Source organism: Nannospalax galili, unplaced genomic scaffold (genome assembly GCF_000622305.1).
Source record: "Nannospalax galili isolate Female #2095 unplaced genomic scaffold, S.galili_v1.0 scaffold433, whole genome shotgun sequence".
Lineage (NCBI taxonomy): Eukaryota > Metazoa > Chordata > Mammalia > Rodentia > Spalacidae > Nannospalax > Nannospalax galili.
In genome coordinates this window covers 11,890,928-11,915,737 of record NW_008338715.1, presented here as the reverse complement: position 1 = coordinate 11,915,737, position 24,810 = coordinate 11,890,928, and the positions used below count along the sequence as shown (strand labels likewise).

The window sequence follows — 24,810 nt, the reverse complement described above, 5'->3', positions numbered from 1 at the left end:
TGTAAAAATATATTCTTGGTGTGGTGGTACAAAGCAGGAGGAATGGGAGTTCAAGGTCATCCTTAGATTCAGAGAGTTTGAGATCTGCCTGAACTACATGAGATACTTCCTCAAAAAACCAAACAACACCACAACTCCATATATATATGCACATATATATACACACATATACATATATATGTACACATACACATATACATTTTAAAACAAAACATAAAAATAACCAAGACAACATGTCACACATTTCAAAGATTTCAATCCTGGGTTGAGACCAAGAAATAAAGTCCACGAGTTCTTTTTTTGTTTTTTCGTCACATTCTAAATGAATAAAAACAAGACAAAGGCAAATGGAAATTAGACCTAGAGGTTGTGTCACAATGCAGGAGCTCATGAAATACAGTTTTTAATTATCTACCTGTCTCATTCCAAAATATGGCAGTGTTCAGGTCTTAGAGAGTACTTAAACTGAGATCAAACAAGGCACCCTCTCTATTCCCAATTTCAAGAGCTTCCATCTAAGCTTTCTTTATTATATTTTCACCACAGTTTCCCAGAAAGGGTTGCAGAGCTTAGAGAAGTTAAAAAGTAATAAAATGCAAGGGTGTGGGAACCCCTGATATGCACCGCTTTATATCTGTTCTCTTGGGCAAGGCCAAGTTGCTGGAGGAGGAGCGTTCCTGGGCACAGTTGCCAATGTTGCAGACTGGCAGAGAGGGCATGGCAACTGCAAGTATCTTTGTAAACTGGGTCTTTCTCTGGCTGTGCTGCCCATGGTCAGACTGGCCCTCTGGAAATACCTCCCTTAGACCATGGGCTCTTTAAGGGTGGAGACAACAGCTTTGATTTTTTTTTTTTTTTTTGATATGAAGCAAAGCGCTGTTCTTTATACACAGCCTCTGTTGCAGTGGCCTTTGTGACAAATAAGCACCAAGAAGTCTAGTCCAAGTTGTCACTTGTGTGTTTCTTAGAATCAGTGGTATTTCAAATACTGGAGATTTCCAGTGGTTAAGGATTTGTTGTGCAAAAGGATGCCTGTGTCTCCATGTGGGAAACAGAAGGGCAGAGAACCAGGAGGTTAATGGCAGAAGCCACAGATGCAAAGTGCACAGGAGCCCAGAGCTTATCAGGAGCCTGTGTTCATAGCAGGGAGGGCTACATACACCCTCCTCTCTTCTGTCTGTTTTCCTTTTCATTGCAAATGTTATTTGATAAAAGCAATTACATTAATTTCCTTCCCTATGGGCTCAATTCTTACTTTTTTCTTTTCTTTTCTTTTCTTTTTTTTTTTTGACATGATGATTTGGAGGAATAATTAGGCTTACTCAGTACAGGAAAAACACCTACCCAACTGTATACCTGTGAGTGCTGACCTCAGCCAGTAAAGCTGAGGAGATGCCTGGAGCTGGCAGATGCTGATGGCTCTGTTTGCCTACAGGTCGAATCCTGGGATCTGGTGCATTTGGGAAAGTAGTTGAAGGAACAGCCTATGGATTAAGCCGGTCCCAGCCTGTTATGAAGGTAGCAGTGAAGATGCTCAAACGTAAGTGCTACTTCCTGGGATGTCTTCAACATGGGGATATTAAGCGGTAGCAAATTTAATATTAGATCCTGATTCTGTGGACTTAGGTTTTGTGTATATTTAGGCTATTTTGTCAATTAGGTTTGATTTGCTCTTATCCCTCATATGTTGAAAAATCAGTTATCATTTGTAGTGACCTTTTTTTACTTTAAAGACTAGGGACTAGAGAGATGACTCAATGAGTAGTGTTTGCTGTGCAAATAAGACCTGCATTCTCCTCCAGTACCCATGTAAGAAGCCAGGCATGGTGATGTACACCTGTAACCCCAATACTGATGGCGTGGTGGTGGGGGCCAGGCAGAGACAGGCAAATTCTGGAAGCTCAATGGTCAGCCAGCCTGGTCAAGTCCACAAGCTCGAGGTTCAGTTACAGACCCTGTCTCAAAGTATACGGTGGAGAGACAACTGAAGAACATCCTGATCTCAACCTCTGACCTCTATACATGCCTCCATAAGCAAGTGTACCTGCCCATACATGTGCCTGTGCACGCACGCACACACACACGCACACACACACACACACACACACACACACACACACGAGAGAGAGAGAGAGAGAGACTAGGGGCCAAGGGGTCTTTTTTAGACTCTGGTAAATAAAATGATATTGAATCACAAAATTAGATGCATTTTCATCTTTTTCTGAGAATGAAGAGTAGGTAATTCAATTGAACTTGAAGCATGGTTTATTTCAACAGCCACAGCCAGATCCAGTGAAAAGCAAGCTCTCATGTCTGAGCTGAAGATAATGACTCACTTGGGACCACATTTAAACATTGTGAACTTGCTGGGAGCCTGCACCAAGTCAGGTAGGTTTGCTGACCTGGGTTGAGGGTATTCTGGGAATGTCTGTGGCTGTGGAAACTGTTGAACCAGTTTCAGATAACCTCCCACCTCAAACATGACTGTGAGTATAAAGCTCTTCAGTGGAGTCCTCTGGTTCCATTGAATTCTTGAAGTCCATTGGTTCTGAGCAATTTATTTTCCCAGTCTGAGAAATTCATGACTTTGTTTCCATCTCCATATCCATCTCCTGACTGGTTTTGGTCCCCACAGGCCCTATTTACATCATCACTGAGTACTGCTTCTATGGGGATTTGGTCAACTATTTGCATAAGAACAGAGATAGCTTCCTGAGCCGACACCCAGAGAAGCCAAAGAAAGAGCTGGACATCTTTGGATTGAACCCTGCTGATGAAAGTACAAGGAGGTGAGTGCAAAGGGAGGCTCCAGTGTCACTGTCACAAGCCTCGCAGATGGACAGAAGCATGCTGACAGACTCTGGGGCACAAGTCTTTGAGCCTATCTAGCCACCCGTGTCAGTGTAGGTGGATACATACCCACAGGTGTTTTGATTGGAACATCACATGGGAAGGTCAGACGATAGGTTTGAACAGAGCTGGGATCATTCTGAGCCATTCTGCTGTGATATGCGATTCCTTAGGATGTGTAAATGCAACTCTGACCAGGGACACCTGAGATTTTTGTGCCTCATGAGTAACTGTTGGAGGATCCCTAAGTTTGAGCTGTTGGTCTTTGTTGAACCTGGGCCAATGTTATTGATCTCTATTTTTTAAAATTATTATTTTTATTTTATGTGTGTGAGTGTATTGCCTGCATGTGTGTAAGTGCACCCATGTCATACAATGACCATGAGGTCAAAAGAGGGCTTCCAATTCCCTGAAACTGGAGTTAGAGACAGTTGTTAGCCACCAGGTAGGTGCTGGGAATTGAACCCAGCTCCTCTGCAAGAGCAGTCAGTGCTCTTAACCACTGAGCCATCTCTCCAGCCCCTGTTCTCTGCTTTTAAAACCTACAAGTTGGCTGGGTGTGGTGGCACAAGCCTTTAGTCCCAGCACTTGGTAGGCAGAGGCAGGTCACAGAATGACCTCCCAGATTGTCATTCTCTGTGAGTTCAAGGTCAGCCTGGTCTACAAGTGAGTTCCACACCACTTGGGGCTACAGGAAGACCCTGTCTCAAAACAAACAAACAAACAACAACAAAACAAAAACCAAAACCCTATAAGTAGTTGTAAAGAATATAGGTAGGAAATTCTGCTGGATGTTGTGGCAAGTATGGTAGCACACACTTTTAATCCCAGCACTTGGGGGGCAGAGGCAGGCAAATCTCTGTGAGATTGAGGCCAGCCTGGTCTACATAGTGAGTTCCAGGCCAACTGGGGCTACAGGGAGACCCTGTCTCAAACAAAACAAAACAAACAAACAAACAAACAAAAAAAACCCCAAAACAAACAAACCCAAAACCCCCAAACAAAACAAGACAAATATTCAATGTAATGGACTCAGAACATTGTGTGAGTCTGTGGGACCATAGTCCCTGTCTTCTGAGTATCTCTCCAGAATGTTCTGCTCCTTCTGAGGCTGTATAAAAGAGTGACACTGAGGATGAATAAGTAAAAAATAAAGCAGAATCACACAGCAGCTGACAGTGATGGAGCCCAGCTGTTCCTATAATGTTTCTCATCTATCTAAACGAGACTCATTTAGCAGGCTCTCTAGAAAAGTGCTTGCTCCCTCCCAGATGGTCGTTTTCCTTCCAAACCATGGGAACCGTCCCTCCTTCCCAGCACACCTGGGTTTGAGATGACCCATGCGTTTGTGATTGATTAATGATCGTCTGTCTCCCCAGACCTCCCCATGTGCACTGCGCACATGGTGTTTGCTTTTGCTTGGCCCTGCAGCCTGCATGCTTCCCTCTTACTGGCACGCTGTAGGTACCCAAACCACCATGTGTCTAGCCATCCACTGAGTGACTGATTCAGAGGCCACCTGGGGTAAGATTTCTTTGTTTGTTTTTACAGTTATGTGATTTTATCTTTTGAAAACAATGGTGACTACATGGACATGAAGCAGGCTGATACCACACAGTATGTCCCCATGCTTGAAAGGAAAGAGGTTTCTAAATATTCAGACATCCAAAGATCGCTGTATGATCGTCCAGCCTCCTATAAGAAGAAATCTATGCTAGGTAAAATAGTTTGTACCCACTCTGGCAAATGTGATCTTCTAGTGGTGTAACATGATACTTAACATACTCAGAGGAAGGGAAACCAGGGTCAGAAGTAGATCTGCCAGACTATGTGATTCCCTAAGTGCAGACCTGCTCAACTGGGCCTATGGCATCTTTTTGTAGGTTTGTGGATGTGAATAGAGAAGGACAGGGGTAAAGAATGTAGGTCAGTAGTCCAGTGCTTGCCTAGCATGAACAAGGTCTTGGGTTCATTCTCTAGCATTGAAAAAAACGCACATAGTAAAAATAATACAAATAAAGACAGCTTCTCAAATGTTAAATGTATTTACTTTAAATAAATAATTCCTTGTGTTCTAATCACTTTTTCTTGTTTACATGTCTTTTTTTTATGAAAGTATGGTGATAGTTGGTGGGTTTATTTTCAATGCCCTTGCATGGCAAAATTGAAAGTTGGCAGCCTTATGTTGTTTTCTCTTAAATTTCATAAGACTCTTATATCTGTGAGTTCAAGCTTCCTTAACATCCAATTTGTGATAAAAACTGGAGAGTAGACAGTTTGAGGTTATATTTTATGACAAGTGTTTCTATTGACTTTTGTTTGAAAGCAGATCCTTCTGTTTTGAAAACAGAAGCGTATGTGGTGGAGATGAATTGATTTGTAAACTCCAGGGTGCCACGTGGCGATGCCACACCAGATGGACCACCTCACGTTTGCTTGAGGGAGGCCACTCCAGGGCTCTTGTCTAACCACAGAATTAGAGTAGGCGGTGGGTAGGTGGATCTGACCTTCGCTTTTCCTGTCACCTTGTTTTTTTGGGTTTGAGCCTCTCATTGGCTGATACAAAAAAAATGTACAGCTGCTATGGAAATTGTTTTGAAAAATCATTAATGTGTTCTGAATGCTTTGAGAGTTCATAAGTGAAGGGTACACCCATTTAAAAAAAGTACGCTTGTTTTGCAAAGCTCAGCGCACAATAATATTTTCCATATTTGCAGCTCCATTCACTTCACATTGCCAAATGGGTGAACTTCCAAGCGTTTCTTAAAGCTTATCCAGCCAGAGCTATCGGAACCAGCACTTCCTTTCCCTCCCATAGCTAAAAATAGTTTACGTTGCTTCCCAGGCAGAGCTGGTGGACTTGGCACCAGATGTCAGGGGGACCTGAGTCATGCTCAGGCCTAGGTCCTGTTGGCAGGCAGACCACAGATTTCTGGCTTTTTCATAACTGGCTGGGAAAAATATGAATGGCTGGAGCTGCTTTTTGCTGGCCTGAAAATTCTCAAGAAGGACTAGGAACTGCTGGCCTAGAGTGCCTCTGTCCTCAAAGACTCTGGGGCCCTTCCAGATGGGATGAACTGGAGAAAGTGGGCAAGTTGTGAGGGAGTGTGGCGAATCATTGGCGCTGTGCTTTAAGACAGATACTTAGTCTGCTTGGTAGTTGACTTCACTGACAAATTACACACAAAATACAAAGAAAATAAAGCAAAATACAAAGGAAAAAAACGACTTTTTTTCCTCCCATGGGTCCTTGCATATATTTATCATTGGGGATTTTAGTGTGTATGTGTATGTGAGTTTTAAAGATGACTGAGGTGATTGTAAAGCAAGGTAGAAAAAACGAAATCTGGAGTACAAACAGAAATCTGTGAGAACCTGTGGAGGAGACTGGTTTAAATTAGTCATTATGGCTGTATAAACACACACACACACACACACACACACACACACACGTATGTGTTTGTACGTGTGGATTGAGGATCTCTTATTTGAAATGCTTGGAACCGACTGTGTTTTGAAATTTTTTCAGATTTTGGAATATTTGCATATACATAATGAGATATCTTGGGGATGGGAGCCAAGTCCAAACTCAGAATTCGTTTCTGTTTCATGCACACCTCATACACATAGCCTGACAGTAATTTTATACAATATTTTTTTAGTGTGCCTGTGTTTTGACTGCGATCTGTCACATGAAGTCTGGTGAGGGATTTTCTACTTTTGGCCTCATATTGATGCTAAATAAGTTTTTCGTGTTTGGAGCATTTTGGATTCATATTTTTGGGTCAGGAATGCTCAACCTTTCTGAAGAAAGAACTGTTTCTTCCTATTTGTTTATGATACTGGAGATTGAACATGTGCCTCATGCATGCTGGGCAAGTGCTCTACCACTGAGCCACATCTTCGTTGCATAGTTTTTGTATCCTCCTGTGCAGTCTAGAAACTATGAGAAAATGCTTTTGGAGGCCTTTGGATAAGTCTGTGACCTGCCAGCCCAGTGGGAGTCACAGTGGTGGGGGAGGTCCCATGCTTTCGGCCAGCACCAACGCCTTTAAATTCTTTTCCACAGACTCAGAAGTCAAAAATCTCCTTTCAGATGACTCGGAAGGCCTTACTTTGCTGGATTTGTTGAGCTTCACCTATCAAGTTGCCCGAGGAATGGAGTTTTTGGCTTCAAAAAATGTGAGTTCAGGGAACAGAGACCTCTTCAGACCCAGCCATAGATTCAGAGGGATGGGATAGTGGAAGGAACTGCCAGGAGGGGGATCTTGGAGTGGCAGGCACAGTGGTCTCTGTTACCTACCTCTCTCTCTCTCCTAAACAGGCTGGGGGGTCCCATGTTGCTGGGTGTCTACTTTTCTCCAGAACTTTTTGTCCCTCAGGAGGCGTCAAGAGGGGGAGGGCAAACTCTCTGCTAGGGTGCTTTTCTAAGCTGCCAGAGCAGCTTCAAGTGGTACCATGGAGTAGCCAGTTTTACAAGAGTTCTGTTGCCTGGCCTTAGCTGGATCCATCCTGAAGTCATTTCTTCCCTTCCTATGCAGTGTGTCCATCGGGACTTGGCTGCCCGCAATGTCCTCCTGGCGCAAGGGAAAATCGTGAAGATCTGTGACTTTGGCCTGGCCAGAGATATTATGCATGATTCAAACTACGTGTCAAAAGGCAGCGTACGTCCCCTCTGCCCTTGTTGGCATGCTTATTCTCTCTCCCTTTAATCTTAAAAAGTCAAGTGTTGCTTCTTAATTCAGCAGCCACATTTTAAACAAGGGGTTCATGAGGCTTATTAGTTGGCTCCAGAGGGTTCAGTAGGGAAAGGTCAGGCTTAACAGCTGGATGGCCTAACAGCCAGATGGCCATTCTAGTTCTTTGTCCTGTTCATGCCTCAGTTTCCGTCTATTGCATCACCCATTTCCTGAGTTGCTATGAGGGAGTAAGTCAGGCAGTTCACACAAAATACCTTAGACAGTGCTTGGCATGTAGAAACACCCAATAACTGTTAATTCTTAATGAGAAAATTATGTGCACAAATATACAAGCAAGCATTTCCAAGGAGAATCTCTAGGTCTTTAAAAAAATACCTTATTTATTATTTATATTTTATGCATATGAGTGTATTGCCTGCATGTATGTAAGCGCACCCATGTTCTGCGGTACCTGAAGAGGTCATAAGAGGGCGCTGGATTCCCTGGAACTGGAGTTAGGGACTGCCATTAGCCACCATGTGGGTGTTAGGAATTGAACCTGGGTCCTCTGCAAGAGCAGCCGTTGATCTTAACTGCTGAGTCATCTCTCCAGCCTTGAGAGTCTCTAGTTTTAAAACTCTTATCAGATTTTCAAAAGACAACTTTAACTTTTAAAACATAAAGATTAGATTGGGCGTGGTGGCTCACACTTTTAATCCCAGCCCTTGGAAGGCAGAGAGAGGAGGACCTCTGCGAGTTCAAGGCCAGTCTGGTTTTCAAAGCAAGTTACAAGCTAGCTGGGGCTATAGGGAGACCCAATCTCAACAAAACAAAACAAAACAACAAAAACCACTGAAATCAACATTAAACTAAGTATGAGGAAAGATGATCAAAGAATTTTTTTTCTTTTGGTCTTTTTGAAACAGGGTCTCTCTGTAGCCCCAGCTGTCCTGGAACTCACTATGTAGACCAGGGTGACCTTGAACTCATAGAGATCCGCCTGCCTCTGCCTCCTGAGTGCTGACTGCTTTTACAGAGGACCCAGATTTGGTTTCCAGTACCCACATGGTGGTTAACACCATCTATAACTCCCATTCTAGGGGTCCTATGCCCTCTTCTAGTCTCTGCAGACATTGCACAGCACTGGTGGTCTTACATGTATGCAGACAAAACATTCATAGACATAGACATAAAAATAAATAAATAAAAATTAAAAAAAAATAATCTACCCAGAAGGCTTGGGAAATAGCTCAGTCAGTAATGTGCTTGCTGAGTTTGACCCCTTCCCCCAGAACTCATGTGAAAAGGCCAGATATAATGACCAATGCTTGTGATTCCAGTGCTGAGGATGCAGAGACAGGACATCTCTAGTCAGTCTAGCTACATCGGCAAACCCCAGGCCAGACTTTTCTCAGAAAAACCCCAGACTTTTCTCTTTTTTTGAGATGGTCTCCCTGTAGCCCCAGCTGTCCTGGAACTCACTATGTAGACCAGGCTGGCCTTGAACTCACAGAGATCCACCTGCCTCTGCCTCCCAAGTGCTAGGACTATAGGCATGTGCCACCACGCCCAGCTAACCCCAGACTTTCCTCAGAAAAAAACCCAAGTGGATAATATCTTGAGGAACAACACCTTTGGCCTCTACATGTATACACACGTGCATGAGTACCCACGCATGAACACACATACATGTGTACACACACACACACACACACACACACACACACACACACAAACACATATACACACCCTATTCAGTTTCCAGGCTCTAAAGCAGAGTTGCAAACAGTATATACATGAGAGATATAACACAGACAAGATCTTTAATGCATTATTTGTAGACCAGGGAGGAATCCCTTTTCATTTCTGCTGCTGTAGATATCTGAGCATAGCTTGGAACTCACTGTGAGTGAGTTCATCTCCTTTCTCCTTCCCTGCAGACCTTCCTGCCTGTGAAGTGGATGGCCCCTGAGAGCATCTTTGACAACCTATACACCACCCTGAGTGATGTCTGGTCTTATGGCATTCTCCTTTGGGAGATCTTTTCTCTTGGTAAGGGGCCGGCCTCTCTGCTAGTTTGATTTGTTCTGAACAGCACTGGAAGGGAAATATGTTTGGTCCAGCTACAGGATGTCAGCAGTGTTGATTTGTGCTGTGTGAGCCATGCAAATTGTACCTCACTATCAGCCCTTACATGTCTGATGCTGGCTGAGTAGACCCACAGGGATGTTTGGGGACTGCTCTCCCACCCCTGCGTGTTACCTTTTTTCCTCTCATGGGCCATACCAGAGAAAGTGTTCCCAATAATATCTGCTCTGTGGCTGCCTTTTCATTTTGGATTAAATGGTTCACCAGTAGAATTTCGTCTCCCTCACTTGGCGATTGATGAGCAGGTAAAAAAAATGCCATGGCTAGGAAAGGGGTCATGACCCCTGGTCTGGGTCTTATTTCTGGAGGAGAAAACCTCCTAAGCATTTGGTCAGTTGTCACCAGGGCCAGAATAAGTCAGGTTCCCATGCTGCCAGGTGAGGGTCCCAATCACAAGGTGAAATATATCTATGACCTTGGATGGCTCAAATGGGGAGATATGACTACACACTTAGAGATAAATTGTGTAAATTGTCATGTGGGTCCAGAGAAAGGGAAAAGGATTCTTGGAGCTCCTGAGAGGGAAGTAAACTTGCCCTGCCTTGTCTGATATCCTACTGCTATCACCCCCTGGCCCTCTTTCCTTCCCTCGGCTCCTTTCCATCCTTTCCTCATTCTCCCTCCACAGAGAGTCATCAAGGATCATCTGAGGTCGGGGTTTAACCACGTCTTGCACTCCGTTAAAAACAGGAAATAATCTGCATTTCAGGTCCCAACTTTGACTTTTGCTATGGTTATTTCAACACTTCAGATGAAAATGATTTTCTTGCCTTTAATGTTTTAGAATTTCTCTGTGATTTTTGAGAGTGCTTGTATGTGTAGATCCAGTAATCAGAAACACTGTAAAACACATTAATGCTTTTTTCTAAAGATGCATAATTTTTGCTCAAGATGCTTGGACTTGAACAACCTAGAGTCCTATGTAGATATAACATCTAGAAGCCTTCTGGGGTCAAGGAGATGATAACACACTTTCCTTGGTAGACTCAAGACACCAGGGCTTCAGGATTGCAGGTGTTCCTTCACTTGCCCTGTCACCCAAGTGTTCCAGTAGCGTGTGGTATATGTAGAAGTTTTTGTCATCCGGTTGTGTCTCCTGCTCTTAGGTGGCACACCCTACCCTGGCATGATGGTAGATTCTACTTTCTACAATAAGATCAAGAGTGGGTACCGGATGGCCAAGCCTGACCATGCCACCAGTGAAGTGTGAGTTCACCCCACACCATTCATTGACCCATGAACATGCTTCCAGAATCTGTGGGGGGTGGAGGTGTGGCCAGCATCAGCATGCTCTCCCCTGCTCACTCTGAGTTCTGCCCCTTCAGCTATGAGATTATGGTACAGTGCTGGAACAGTGAGCCAGAGAAGAGACCCTCCTTCTACCATCTGAGTGAGATAGTGGAGAATCTGTTGCCTGGACAATATAAAAAGGTTGGTTTGCAAGGGTGATGGTGGGTGGAAGGCTGTGGCAAAGGAGGAGAGAGAGCGCGTGGTTATGCCAACAAGCAACGCTGTTCAGCTCTGTTTGAAAGGAACCTTTTCAAAGGAGGACACAGACTGTGTGATCCTGTGACAGGGTTTCAGGGAGTGTTCCACAGGACCCAGTAGCAATGATGAATGAAAATCCTCCTCTTCCTGCAGGGCTTGCTTTCATCTTCTGTGTGTGACACCTGTAAGCACTTTATTCTCCAGACATTTGCATGTGTGAAGTCAAACCTCTCAGGACATCCGAGGCCACTAAATCACTGATTTGAATACATTTAAATCCATGTGAAATTGACTTTTACCATCTGACTGGAGGGGACAATCCCAGCTGTTATCTGTGCCTCTGGCTGGTTTTCTGTGGCATAGCAAGCATTGTTCAAAGGAACAAATGTAATTTCATGGGCCCATCAGGAGCTATAAATGAATGGAACAACTTTCTGCCCAGGCCTTGAGAAGGGGACCCAGGCACACTCATGTGATAAATCTTATTTTAGACTAGGCACTGCAGACTAACCTATTTCTCCTTTTCGAGGGGGCAGTATCAGGACTTTGCCTTGAGGCCTCCTGTCATCTGAGTTGAAAGTTCAGTACTTTAATATTGATTGCCTCAGTATTCTTTGTGCCCAGGCTGGGAGCAGGAAGAAGGAAATTTGCTCAGGTTCATCAAAGGTTCTCTGTTGGTGGGAAGATAAACTATTGTTGAAAATAGGGACTTTCTATCTTCTGGCTATTGTGAATAGTGCTGCAATATACATGGATGTGCAAGAATCTCTGTGTATGTTGATTTAGAGTCCTTTGGGTATATATTCAAGAAGGATATAGCTGAATCATGTGGTAGTTCTATTTTCACTTTTAAAATATTTATTTTTATTTTATATGTATCAGTGCTTTCCCTGTATAAGTGCACCACAGGCATACAATGCCCCAGAGGCCAGAAGAGGGCATCTGATCCTTTGAAACTGGAGTTACAGACAGTTGTTAGCTGCCATGTGGGTGCTGGGGACTGAATCTGGGTCCTCTGCAAGAGCAGCCAGTGCTCTTAACCGCAGAGCCATTTCTCCAGTGGCCCCCACCCCCCACTTTTTTTTTAAAGGAACCTCCATGCTGATTTCCACAGTGACTGTTCCACCCCCACCAGCATATCTTTGTCAGCATTTGCTGTCATTTGCTTTCTTGATGATAGCTACTCTGACTGGGGTGAGATGGACTTCAAAGCAGTTTTAATTTGCTTTTTCCTGATGGCTAAGGATGTTGAACACTTTTCCAAGTATTTATTGAACATTTGTGATTCTTCTGAGAACTGTCTATTCAATTCATTAGTCTATTTACTGGTTGGATAATTTTTGTGTATGTTTAATTTTTGCACTTCTTTATGTAGCCCACATACTAATCCTGTCTGATATGAGGTTGGCAAAGGTTTTTCCCCCCATTCTTTAGGCTGTCTTCACTCTGGTGATTGTTTCTTTTGCTGTACAGAAACTCTTACATTTCATTTAATCTCGTTTGTCAATTCCTTTTTTTTAATTATTTTTATTTTATGTGTATGTGTGTATTGCCTGCATGTAGGTAAGTGCATCCATGTTGTGCAATGCCCACGAAGGACAGAAGAGGCTGTTGGATCCCCTGGAACTGGAGTTACAGACAGTTGTTAGCTGCCATATGGGTGCTGGGATTTGAACCCTGGAACTGGAGTTACAGACAGTTGTTAGCTGCCATGTGGGTGCTGGGATTTGAACCCCGATCTTCCGCAAGAACAGTCAGTGTTCTTACCTGCTGAGCCATCTTTCCAGCCCTCGCTTGTCAATTCTTAATCACATCTTATGCTTTCTGCTCAGAAAGTTCTTACTTATACCTATATCTTGAGTGTTTTTCCTGTTTTTTTTTTTTTTTTCCAGTAGTTTCAAAGTTACATTCATGTCTTTGATAGATTTTTTTTTAATTGATTTTTATTTTTCAGGGTGAGAGATGGATTAGTTCCATTCTTCTACATATAGAAATACAGTTCTCCCATTTGTTAACTAGGCTATCTTTTCTCCAATGTATCTTTTCAACACCTTTGTCAAATATTAGGGGCCCATCTCTCTGTGTGTTTGTTTCTGGATCCTTTATTCTATTCCATTGGTCTATATATCTGTTTTTATGCCAGTACCATGCTGTTTTTGTTACTGTGGCTCTGTAGTGTAAGTTGAGGTCAGGTGTTATGATACCTCTAGTATTGTTCTTTCTATTAAGGATTATTTTGGCTGTTCGGGGCCTTTTGTGCTTCCACATGAACTTAGGGTTTTTTTTCCTAGTTCTGGGAAAAATGTTACTGGAATTTTGGTGGGGGTTGTGTTGAATCTGTAGAGGACTTTTGATAATATAACCATTTTTAAAAGCAAGGAAAAATGAAATCATGACATTTGCAAGAAAATGGGTGGAACTAAAAATCATTATGTTAAGTAAAATAAGCCAAACTCAGAGAGACAAATACCATGTTTTCTCTCATATGTGGAACCTAGATTTAAAATTATATATGTGTGTATGTGTGTGTCTATGTGCATATTTGTGTGTGTGTGTGTGTGTGTGTGTGTATGTAGGTCATGACTCTAGAAAGGGGATTATGAGAGGAGGAAGATATCTTAAGGGAAGGGAAATAGAGAGGATGATAGATACATGGGATTAGAGAGCAGAAGAACCATGTGGGGGAAGAAAGGGAGCCAGCCTGAAGGGAACAGAGAACACAGGGAAGGGTGGTGGGGAAAGAGAATGAATGAGAATGAAATCTTGTGACACATATGTGTAGTGACACATGTATGAAAATGCCACAAAGAAACCCATTACTTTGTATGCCAACCTAAAAAATTAATTTAAAAAGTGCCAGACCCCTTAAAGAAAATAGGGTTTTTCATATCAAAGCTTAGACTTCCCCAGTACATCGGGGAGATGCTGGGGATTACACTCCCTGTGAAGTCCTCACTCCATTCCAAGGGGTCTTGTGTGAGCTCTGGAGGCACTCTGTGATGACTCCCTAAGTTTCCATGCTTGTCCCTGGTATAGGTAAAAGGCACTCAGTTGTGACTATGGACCTAGGAAAAGGCTCTTTGTATCTGAAGACCCCCTCCCCTCCCAGAAGTCTCCTTCCATGTCCCTGTATATGTGTTACATTTCTGGGGATTGTTGACATATGACTCCCCTTCAGGTATCTATGTGGGAAACACAGGTAAATCATAGTGAGTTCTGAATGTCTATTTTCATTTTTACAGTTCACCAGTAATACTTGACTAAATGTGTTAAATGAATGCTTTCAGAGTTATGAAAAGATTCACCTGGACTTCCTGAAAAGTGATCACCCTGCTGTGGCACGCATGCGTGTGGACTCCGACAATGCGTACATTGGTGTCACCTACAAAAATGAAGACGACAAGCTGAAGGACTGGGAGGGTGGCGTGGATGAGCAGAGACTGAGTGCTGACAGTGGCTACATCATCCCTCTGCCAGATATTGACCCTGTTCCAGAGGAGGAAGACCTGGGCAAGAGAAACAGACACAGGTAGCCATGAGCACCTGCCTGCCTTTTCACATGCCAGCCTCAATGCGAAGGCTCATGCTGCTGAAACTGAGGCTGTCCTGGGTATGAACTGTGCTTAGGGAGCAAGGTTTAGAGTTCTCAGGGCAGGGGAAGAGGGGATGCAGTTTCGACTGCCTCCCAGATAATTCTAAGGTATCTCTGCACTCCTGTGAGAGTGCATCTTGGTAGGGAATCTCTGACTTGAGTTCGTAGATCATCTGAGCACTTGCCACTGAGTTGTGATGATTGGTGGGTGATAGAAACCTCTCCTCTATGAGCTTAAACAGTCATGGAGCTGAGAACAAAGTTGAGAGAGGTAGAGTTAGGTCATTTGATGCTACATCAGAGGTCTTTAGCCCTGAATACAATTTGGGATTACCTGAGAGGAGTTTCAAACTACTGATATTCAAGCCTCCCCCTCCTTCCTCTCTCTGCTGTGTGTGAAGCACAGAGCAGCACCCTCACAGGAGGGGAACAAGCCATGCTCCTATCCAGCAGAGGATCATGAATTTAAAGCAAAGCGTACAAGAACAAGGCAGAAAGCAACACAGTGCAGGAGAAGGATGAGACAGCAGTTGCTCAAGAAGGCAGGACAGACAGGAGCTGTGCAGGCTGGGGATGTCACAGGAGAGTATTTGCCCCAAAACGCCTCTGAAAAACAATTCCGTACACAGTAATATCGTGAGACTCTAACTACCACGTAAAGTGACAGTGGTTGATACTTTGTCTCATTTCCTTTATCCAGCTAGGTACATGTGCTAGGTGTCATGTGCATCATAACACCCACCCCACGTATACACACATACACATGAATATGCACATGCATACCCATGTGTACACATGTGCACACACAACGCAATACACACATGCACATACATGAACACACATCGGCATACGCTCATACAAATACGCACATGTACACATATACCTTCCCACATACAGACAATACTCATGCATACGCAGTACATACACATGCACACATGCATACACAGAGTGCACACACATACACAGATATACACACATACACACAGAATTACAAAATTACTCACATACACATGAATACATACATGCACAAACACATGCACACATATGCACACATCTACACATGCATACATACACATATACACATATACACATTCACGTACATATGCACATGCACACACATACATGTACATCTGTACATACATGCATAAGCATATGCACATATATACACACATACACATATATACACATACACACACATACACACCTCTTCTCTCTCACCTGGTCATTTGAAGCTGGGTAGGGAAACACTGAACTACTGTACCCCTGGTACAACAGCTCATATTTTCTAGGAATAAGAACGTTCTCTTGATATGTATCAGGACCACACGTAAGGAAGTTAGAACTGTTAAAGGAAATTAGGGCTGCAGTATACTCACTGATGAATGCATAGCCACTGTGTGAGGCCCTAGGTTCAATCCCCAGTACTGAAAAAAAGAAGAGAAAGAAAAGGAAATAACAATTGTTCCCTGATGCCACCTAATATCCAGGCTTTATTCAAATTCAGATACCAGGTTGAATAACAGTAACTGCTAACATTTATTGAGCCTTTTTATGTGTTTATGGTTACTAGTTATTACTGTATATAATCATCCCAACAGGGATATTATGAGACATTATTGTCAAGCCATTTTATAGGGAAAGAAGTTCAAGTAGAGGAGAACTATGTAACGTGTAGAGTCCACTTCAGACTCAAGGCTTTGTTCTACCTTCGGCTGGGCTTCAGCACTCAGAGGGCATCGGGAATGCCAAGGGGCAAGGGGCGTGGCAGGGAAGTGGGGAAGTGTGGGAACCCAGTGTGCATGCTCAGGAGGCTTTGGGGACAGCATGAGACTAGTTGGCTGCACCTCAGCTGATTTCATTCCTCTGCTTTTCCTTCCTGCCTTTTGATCTGCTGGTTACTTATTTTCTGCTGGACTGAGTAGGGAAAGCAGAAAATGTGACGACTTGTTAGCAACTTCCACAAAAAACTTGGCAAGAGAAAAGGAAAGCAGAGTCATAAAGATGACTGTCTTGGTTTTGTACTGATCCCAGGCAACAGGGGCAAGGAGCAAATGGCTGGTTCAGTGGCAGACTTGCTAGGCCCAGCTGCTTGTTTTTGAATAGGAAAGGAGTGAGTACAATCAACCCCTTAACCTTGGGCAGCCACCCTGCAAATACAGCCTGTATAGTCGATCTGTACAGATGTGACCTTACCTTTGCTTTTTCAACTCCCACCAGCTCCCAGACCTCTGAAGAGAGTGCCATTGAGACAGGTTCCAGCAGTTCCACCTTCATCAAGAGAGAGGACGAGACCATTGAGGACATTGACATGATGGATGACATTGGCATAGACTCCTCAGACCTGGTGGAGGACAGCTTCCTGTAACTGGCAGATTCTGGGGTACCTTCCACTCCTTGGGATCCCTTTCAGAAAACCACTTCGTTGCAATGCACAGGTTGAGAGGAGGACTTGGGTGATGTGTAAGGAGAAGTTCCCAGCCAAGGGCCTCAGGGAGCCTCTAACTATGAATGAATGGGATACTTGGAATGAACTTTGTCCGTGTTGCCTCTTGCAATGCGTCAGTAGCATCTCAGCGGTCTGTGAAGCTTGGAAACGGATGGACAAGGGAAATGACAGGCCACAGAAGATGATCTTTGTGTTTCAAGGGCATTGGTGAGATTCCCTTGCACGCAATTTGTACTGCAAGACAACTCCAGCATTGTAATTATGTAAATAACTCTAACCAAGGATGTGTTTAGATTTGTGTTAACTCTCCTCTCTGGACTTCTGAAGAGACCACTCGATCCTTTCATGGACTTTCTTCTTGAAACCCGGTGTCGGCTGCTGTTGAACTCTCTTATGAAGTGCATGCAAAACCACTTTGAACCTTAAAAGGTACTGGTACTATCACATTTGACTGTTTTGTTAGTGCTAAAGAGGCAAAAGATAACAAGTAACCAACCTTGTATAATAGACTTGGGTCTTTTAGAAACCCAACAACTCCTTTTTTATAACATAATCTACATTTATAATAATACTACTGTTATCAGTAATGCTAAATATGTAACACATAACATGATTACCCTACAGAGAAAGCACAATTTAAAAAAACCCTTACTAAGTAGGTAACAAGTTTGACAGTTTTTGACACTTATATTAAATAACATGTTTCTCAATAAAATATAATAGCTTTAGTGGAGTAAAGTTAGTAAACATAGAAAGAAAAGTATAGGTAGTGTTGTCCAAAAGTCAAAGTTTTTGATTGTGTGTACTAAATAGGTTCCCTACTCCAAGGTACTAAAAGCAGTTAATGATCTCTGAAGTAATGGAATTAGAAGTAAGCCAGCAAAACCCCCAGATCCTCAATGTTCTCAGTGTAAAGGCATAAGCCTGCACCCAATGTGACTTTTTATACCTGCCGTGACCTCATAGAAATGAACAGTCCACAAAAAGACTCGGATGGGCAAGGGTTTCTTTCATGACCAGTGATAACTTTGGTGGATCCCACCATACATATATGTTTTTAACAAACTATGAACTCCCTCTCTTGTCCTAAAGAGAAAGAGTTGGAAGCCCTGAGATCTCCATGGTGCTGTTGAATGAAGGCTGTGTGGGGGCATTAACCCACCTCTTTAGTTCCCACCATTAATTGCCAACTACAGTCACAACTTCTGGCTCTCTGTTCCAGAAACACAGAAATTTTGGATCTGAAGGGAGCAGGAACCTATATTTTAATAAACTCTTTGGCTCTTCTGCTCAGCCAATTTTCAGAAACACTGGCTTGGGTTACAGAAGGTTGCCGTGGGTGGGGTGAGAGAAAGATTGAAATTTGGAACTAGGCTAGAAGTCAGCCTACTATTTAAGTCCTTGGCTTCAGGTCAGTGACATTTAATGCCATGTCTCTAGCAACTGCCACCTTTAATTTAAGTTTCCAGTCTTAGCTGAGGCTGAGAAAGCAAAATCTTGGTTTTGGCCCATCTTCCTCTTCAAGACAAGGCAGACACTGCTCCCCACCGCACTGGGGAACTGAGCTTGTTCTCTCCAAAACCATGTGCAAAAATGATGCAACTCCACGTGCCAAGTCTCTGTATAGCCAGGTCAATATTTGGTGCAGAAGATTAAAAAGTTTTCCTGACTTTTTGGGTTTAGGTGGGAGAATGACATATCCATCCAAGCTATCAAACTGGTTAGTGTGAGTTCATTGGCATTCTTTGCAATGTGCCTAATTGCTGACACTGTATGAATGAAACATGGGCTGTGATTACTGCAATCACTGTATGTGCTTCCAGCAGGTGATGCTTTGGAAGACACAGAAGCAATAACAAGGTACTTGACTACCTACTGGTGTAAATCTCAATGCAAGCCCCAACTCCCCTTTTTCATAGTAAGTGTGAAGACTGAGCCAGATTGGCCAATTAAAATATGAAAACCTGACTAGATTCTGTAGAGCCAATTAGACTTGAAATACATTTGTGTTTCCAGAATCTCAGCTCAAGCATTCTGTTTATTGCTTGTTCTCCCTTCTACAGCCTAATTTTTGTTGAGGCTTTGCATTTTGATGTTGCTTTGGGCCTCCATGACATCATGAGGCTTCTCAGACCAGCAGTTTCCAGTTCTGAGCAATGCTTTCACCAGAGATTAAATGAAACTACATTATTATTTTTTTAAACAGTATGTTGAGTGTATCCCAGATTCACTTCTGTTTTGACCTGCGGAGTCCCCAGAAGAAAATGCATCAATCTTTTCTACTTTCCGCTTTTCTGATGACAATCAAAGCTGGCCTAGGAAACACAATTTGTGACGTTTTCAATGATCAATGATATCCTTAAAATGTGGTCTGCCAACCTGTACAAAATGGTCCTATTTTTGTGAAGAGGGACGTAAGATAAAATGATGTTATACATCAATATGTATATATGTGTTTCTATATAGACTTGGAGAATATTGCCAAAACATTTATGACAAGCTGTATCACTGCCTTTGTTTATATTTTTTTTAACTGTGATATTCCCCACAGGCACATTAACTGTTGCACTTTTGAATGCCCAAAATTTATATTTTAGAAGTAATAAAGAGAAAAATACTGACATGTTCCCAAAATGGTGGTGTGGTGAATGTGTGTGACAAGATCTAACTCAGTAAGAAGGGTTTGCGAACACAAGATGTATTACAGATGTCCCTGTTCATGGTTTTGTTTTAAAAAGTGTAAATGAAGATCTTTATATTTCAATAAATGATATATTATATATAAGTTAAAGTTATGTTGAGGTTCTAGATTTTATTTTTAGGTTAGGTAGAATCCTGCTCAACTTTCTGTCTAAGCAATAGTTGAGTAGGACGTTACTGTGTTGTCATTTGAGACAGGGTCTTGTTATATAGCCTATGCTGATCTTGACTTCTGTGATCCTCCTACCTCAATACCCTGAGTGCTGGTATTATAGGCATGTACCACCATGACCTTTTTTTTTTTCCTGAATGGATTATTTGGTAAAGCCATTTTAGGTTTAAAGGACAATTAAGTGGAAGCTAGAGATCTCCCATATGTCTCTTGGCCTCACACATGTACAAGCCTCCCTGTCTCCAGTGGAACCTATCAGAATGTACATTTGTTACAACGGTGGATTTGTTTCCATATATCATCACCCATAGTCTATAGTGCTTCTTCCTTTTTGATGGTTTGTTTAGAGCCCTCAGTGAGAGGCATATGTGATTTTCTTTTCTTTTTTTGTCTTTTTGAGACAGGGTCTCCCTGTAGCCCCTGGAACTCACTATGTAGACCAGGTTGGCCTTGAACTCACAGAGATTTGCCCGCCTCTACCTCCTGAGTGCTGGGATTAAAGGCGTGCACCACCACACCCGGCATAAAGTGATTTTTATTATTAAAGAGTTTGAGGGCTGGAGAGATGGTTCGGCGGTTAAGAGCACTGACTCTTCTTGCAAATGACCCAGGTTTAATTCCCAGCACTCACATGGTGGCTAAGAACTGCCTTCAACTCCAGTTCCAGGGGAATCCGACTCCCTCTTCTGACCTCTCTGGCACTGCATGACACAGGTGTACTCACATCCAGGCAATACACTCGTACACATAAAATAGAAATAAGTATTATGAAAAGAAAGTAAGAAAGAGTACATGAAGTTATCAGATAAAAGTGATGGGGAGATATGGGAGGAGTTGGACGGGAGGGAGTGGGCGTGGATTTGATAAAACACCTTATACACATGTATATAGCATATATATAGTATATTAAACTCCATTTAAATGCTCTATAATATATATTTATATATGGTTTATAGCTTATATATATATACAGTTTAAATAGGTTTATACCACATGGAGGTGATAATGCTCTCCCAAAGAGTCATACACTATCAACAACAATTTCAAGTTGCTGATCAGGGAGGTATCTAAGAGACACTCAGATTTCTTTAAAAAAGAAAAATATGATTTAAAGAGCAGGTGCTGGGCTGGAGCAATGGTTCAGCAGTTAAGAGCACCAGCTGCACTTGGAGAGGACCTGGGTTCAATTCCAAGCATCCACACAATGGCTAACAACCATACTAACTCCAATTCCAGGGGATCCAATGCCTTCTGACTTCTGTGAGCGTCACTGGTGCAGTTACATGCAAGCAATATGCTCATATACATAAAATAACAATAATAAAATATTGAAAAAGAGCAGGTGTCATACATATATATACATATATATATATTATATACATGCCTATGGAGTCTAATTTGTGTTTCCAGATGTCCTCCAATGTGGGTCCATCCACTGGAGCCTAGTTAACCTACCAAGAGTCCCACGCTTGAAAGAGACTGTCTCTGCCCCATCTAGTAGCCATCTGTTGCCAGTTTCCTTAGGTTGGGTTGGACCTTCTTACTTGCCTCCTCATGTCTATGCTGGGATTTTCTTTTTTTGGTTTGAGCTTGCATAGTACTTGTGCATGCTCTTATCATTGCTATGAGTTCATATGAGTAGCTTCCCAGCTGTCTGGAAAACTCTTGTTTTCTTATGGTCATCCACCGCCTTACAATCTTTCTGCCCCCTCTTCCACAATGATCCCTGAGACCTGGGAGGCAGAAGTTTGATATAGGTTTCCTATTCAGAGATAGGCACTCTGCAGCTTTTTGTTCTCTGCACATTGGTCAGTTGTGGGGTTCTGTGTTAATCACCATTTGTTGCATAAGGAAACTTCTCTGGTGAGAGTTGTGATGCATTAATCTTGCCAAAACTGGAGGTGTTGTGCAGATCCAGGATGGAATAGACTCCCCTTGACCCATGGAAGTCTAGTACTAAGATCACAGGACGCTAGGAAGTCTCAAGGACAGAGCTTCAAGCCACAAGTCTGTGGTGGGAAAGGATCACAAGGACCCAGGCTGGGCCGGAAGCTGAGCTGGCAGGGAATGACTCACTGTGCCAAAACTGGATGTATGCACTGGGATGGTGGGGCTCATGGAGTCTCAGGGATGGGACTCCAAACCTCTTTTGATTCTTAAAAACAGGCTTTAAAAAAAAACACTACAATGGACTGGAGAGATGGCTCAGTGGTTATAAACACTGGCTGCTCTTACAGAGGACCCAGGTTTGGTTCCCAGCACTGACATGGTGGATAACAACCATCTATAACGTTAGCTCCAGGAGATCTGTCACCCTCTTCTGGCCTCTGCAGGCATTGCATGCATGTGGTATACTTAACATACATGCAGGCAAAACACTCATACACATAAGATAAAAATAAACACGTTTAAAAAAAAAACAACCCTACAACAGCAGGGAAAATATTTCATAGATGAGGAAACCAAGATACCATAAGATAAATGGATTTTCCTTTTTTCTTTTTTCTTTGTGTTTTTTTTTTTTTTCCCCTGTCTTTTTGAGACAGGTTCTCCCTGTAGCTCCAGCAGGCCTGGAACTCGCTATATAGACCAGGCTGGCCTTGAACTCACAGAAATCCTCCTGCCTCTGCCTCCCTAATGCTGAGACTAAAGGCGTGTGCCACCATGCCCGGCTGATAAATGGCTTTTCTAAAAGTCATATAAACTGAGTCACATAGACCCCCCTGTCATTTGCATGAGAACAAACCAAGGTAAAAAGCAAGAGATGCTGGGAGGGGTAGTGTATAGAAACAGCCTTGATTTTTTTTGGATATTTTCAAAGACAACTAATGGACAAGTTCAGCCTGAAGAACTATTCTACATGTTTGTAAACAGAACAATTGCTTCTCAGGCTGTAACACAACAGTTCTAATAATGGACATCATAATTTTAATAATAGTGCACGTCATGGAAAGCAACTCAGGCAAATGACCTACAATATCTGAATCCACTATAAAGTAGGCAACTTTCCTCAGGATAACAGTGACAGAAATAGTTCATTATCTCTAACTCCAAATACATGTAAGGGCTAGATTTAACAAACAGTACTGTAGTAGCAAAATTAATATACTGTGCTTAAAACAGATACACTTTTAACCCTCACATTAAAATATATATGTATGTGGTATTAATTAGCACATTCTGGTTACCTAAGTAGCACCAGTGTCCTAAAGAATAATGAATATAATTTCCAAAATGGTAATGTTTCCATCACCCACATTTTAGTTTACATTTAAAGCGACGGAGACATTGAGGACACATGGTCTCACATGGCAGGGGGACATATTTACCCCCCTTATTCTGGTTTATAGGCTAATTGGAATTTTAAAAAGATTTACCACATTAGCCTGGCAGATGGTATTTTGCTTTATCATTATTCATGGGTATTAATGACTTCCCTCTGGAGTGTGTGTATACTGTCTATTTTGAATTTCATTACATTTCATGCTGACTTCTCCAAAAAGAATCGGATCCAGGCTTTTCTGTGTGGTGTTTGAGCTGTAGATCGGTTGGTCCATCACAATTTGAGGCTTGATTAGGATGAAGTATCGCTTTGAAATGAAAGGAACCTTTTCTGTCTCTTGCTGGCTATTTCTGTCATACTTCTTGTTTCGTTTGGCTGGCCATCCCACCCCGTTTGAGACTGCTACTAGCTAGGATCAGGTGTATTGAAAGCTGTTTCCAGAGCGGATGCATCTTTCATTAGCCCGAGATGATTATGCATCCTTTCTTTCTCCCTAGAAAGGCTGAGTTTGGTTTCCTAAATGAAGAAAATGCACAAGATCATAATGCAATGAGCCAGCTACAGAAAGTCTTTTTTTTTTTTTTTTTTTTTTTTTTTTTTTTTTTTTTTTGTCTTTTTGAAGCAGGCTCTCCCTGTAGCCCCAGCTGTCCTGGAACTCACTACGTAGACCAAGCTGGCCTTGAACTCACAGAGATCCGCCTGCTTCTGCCTCCCAAGTGCTGGGACTACTGGCGTGCGCCACCACACCTGGCCAGAAAGTCATTTTTAAAATTAATTCCACCCACAAATATTTATTATAGAACAGGTTCCTTTGTGGAGTGGATCTCTCAAAATGCTTAAAGCCTAAACGAGACAGCTGGCAGACTTCATTCCAATGAACTCATGACCTGAGGGGACCATTATACCACAGATCAGAACAGGGAAGAGCAGAAAATTGTGCTTGGAGGCCACAGGCCTTCCACAGACCAATGAGAAGCCCAAGAGTCGAACATGGAGTGCAGCTCACTAAAAGCTTCTAGGCAGGGTGTTGAAGGCTGGGGTTGGAGCAGCCTTGCCTCCTCCGGTCTGGTCCTTGCTGTGATTCTAGATACTTCCATGGTCACTCTCTCCTTCCAAACTTTTATTCCTCTGTTGTTCAACCTTATTGAGCTAGGCACTGGCTTAGACCATGGGATTCAGCAGTTGTTACAAAAGACAAGACCGCTGCATCATGTCAATAGCATCTCTCCACAAGACAGGATCGATCTGTTTGAAGTAAAAAGACAATGTCTCCCTCATGGACAAAAGCTGGCAGGTTTGCTTGCGTTCTCTCTTCTCTCTCTCTCTCTCTCTCTCTCTCTCTCTCTCTCTCTCTCTCTCTCTCATTTTTTCCTCCCTCCCTCCCTCCCTCCCTTCCTGAGACAGGATCTCATGTAGTTCAGGGTAACCTAGAACTCATTGTATAGACCAGGC

General features: G+C 42.7%; 1 protein-coding gene across 6 annotated transcripts in view; it reads left to right on the top strand.

The window, feature by feature from the left end:
* Positions 1–19,925, top strand: part of Pdgfra (platelet derived growth factor receptor alpha) — a 53,037-nt gene extending 33,112 nt beyond the window's left edge. For 5 of the 6 annotated variants that reach the window (XM_008833322.3, XM_008833323.3, XM_029563614.1 and 2 more), the window contains exons 13-23: positions 1,436–1,540; positions 2,278–2,388; positions 2,636–2,789; positions 4,402–4,568; positions 6,920–7,032; positions 7,392–7,514; positions 9,470–9,581; positions 10,784–10,883; positions 11,003–11,108; positions 14,453–14,694; positions 16,975–19,925. In XM_008833322.3, coding sequence (XP_008831544.1) covers positions 1,436–1,540; positions 2,278–2,388; positions 2,636–2,789; positions 4,402–4,568; positions 6,920–7,032; positions 7,392–7,514; positions 9,470–9,581; positions 10,784–10,883; positions 11,003–11,108; positions 14,453–14,694; positions 16,975–17,122 — 1,481 coding nt within the window. In that variant the 3' untranslated portion in view covers positions 17,123–19,925. The remainder of the gene's footprint in view (positions 1–1,435; positions 1,541–2,277; positions 2,389–2,635; positions 2,790–4,401; positions 4,569–6,919; positions 7,033–7,391; positions 7,515–9,469; positions 9,582–10,783; positions 10,884–11,002; positions 11,109–14,452; positions 14,695–16,974) is intronic. The other variant, XM_017798216.2, reaches the window with a different exon arrangement.
* Positions 19,926–24,810: the final 4,885 nt, after the last annotated feature.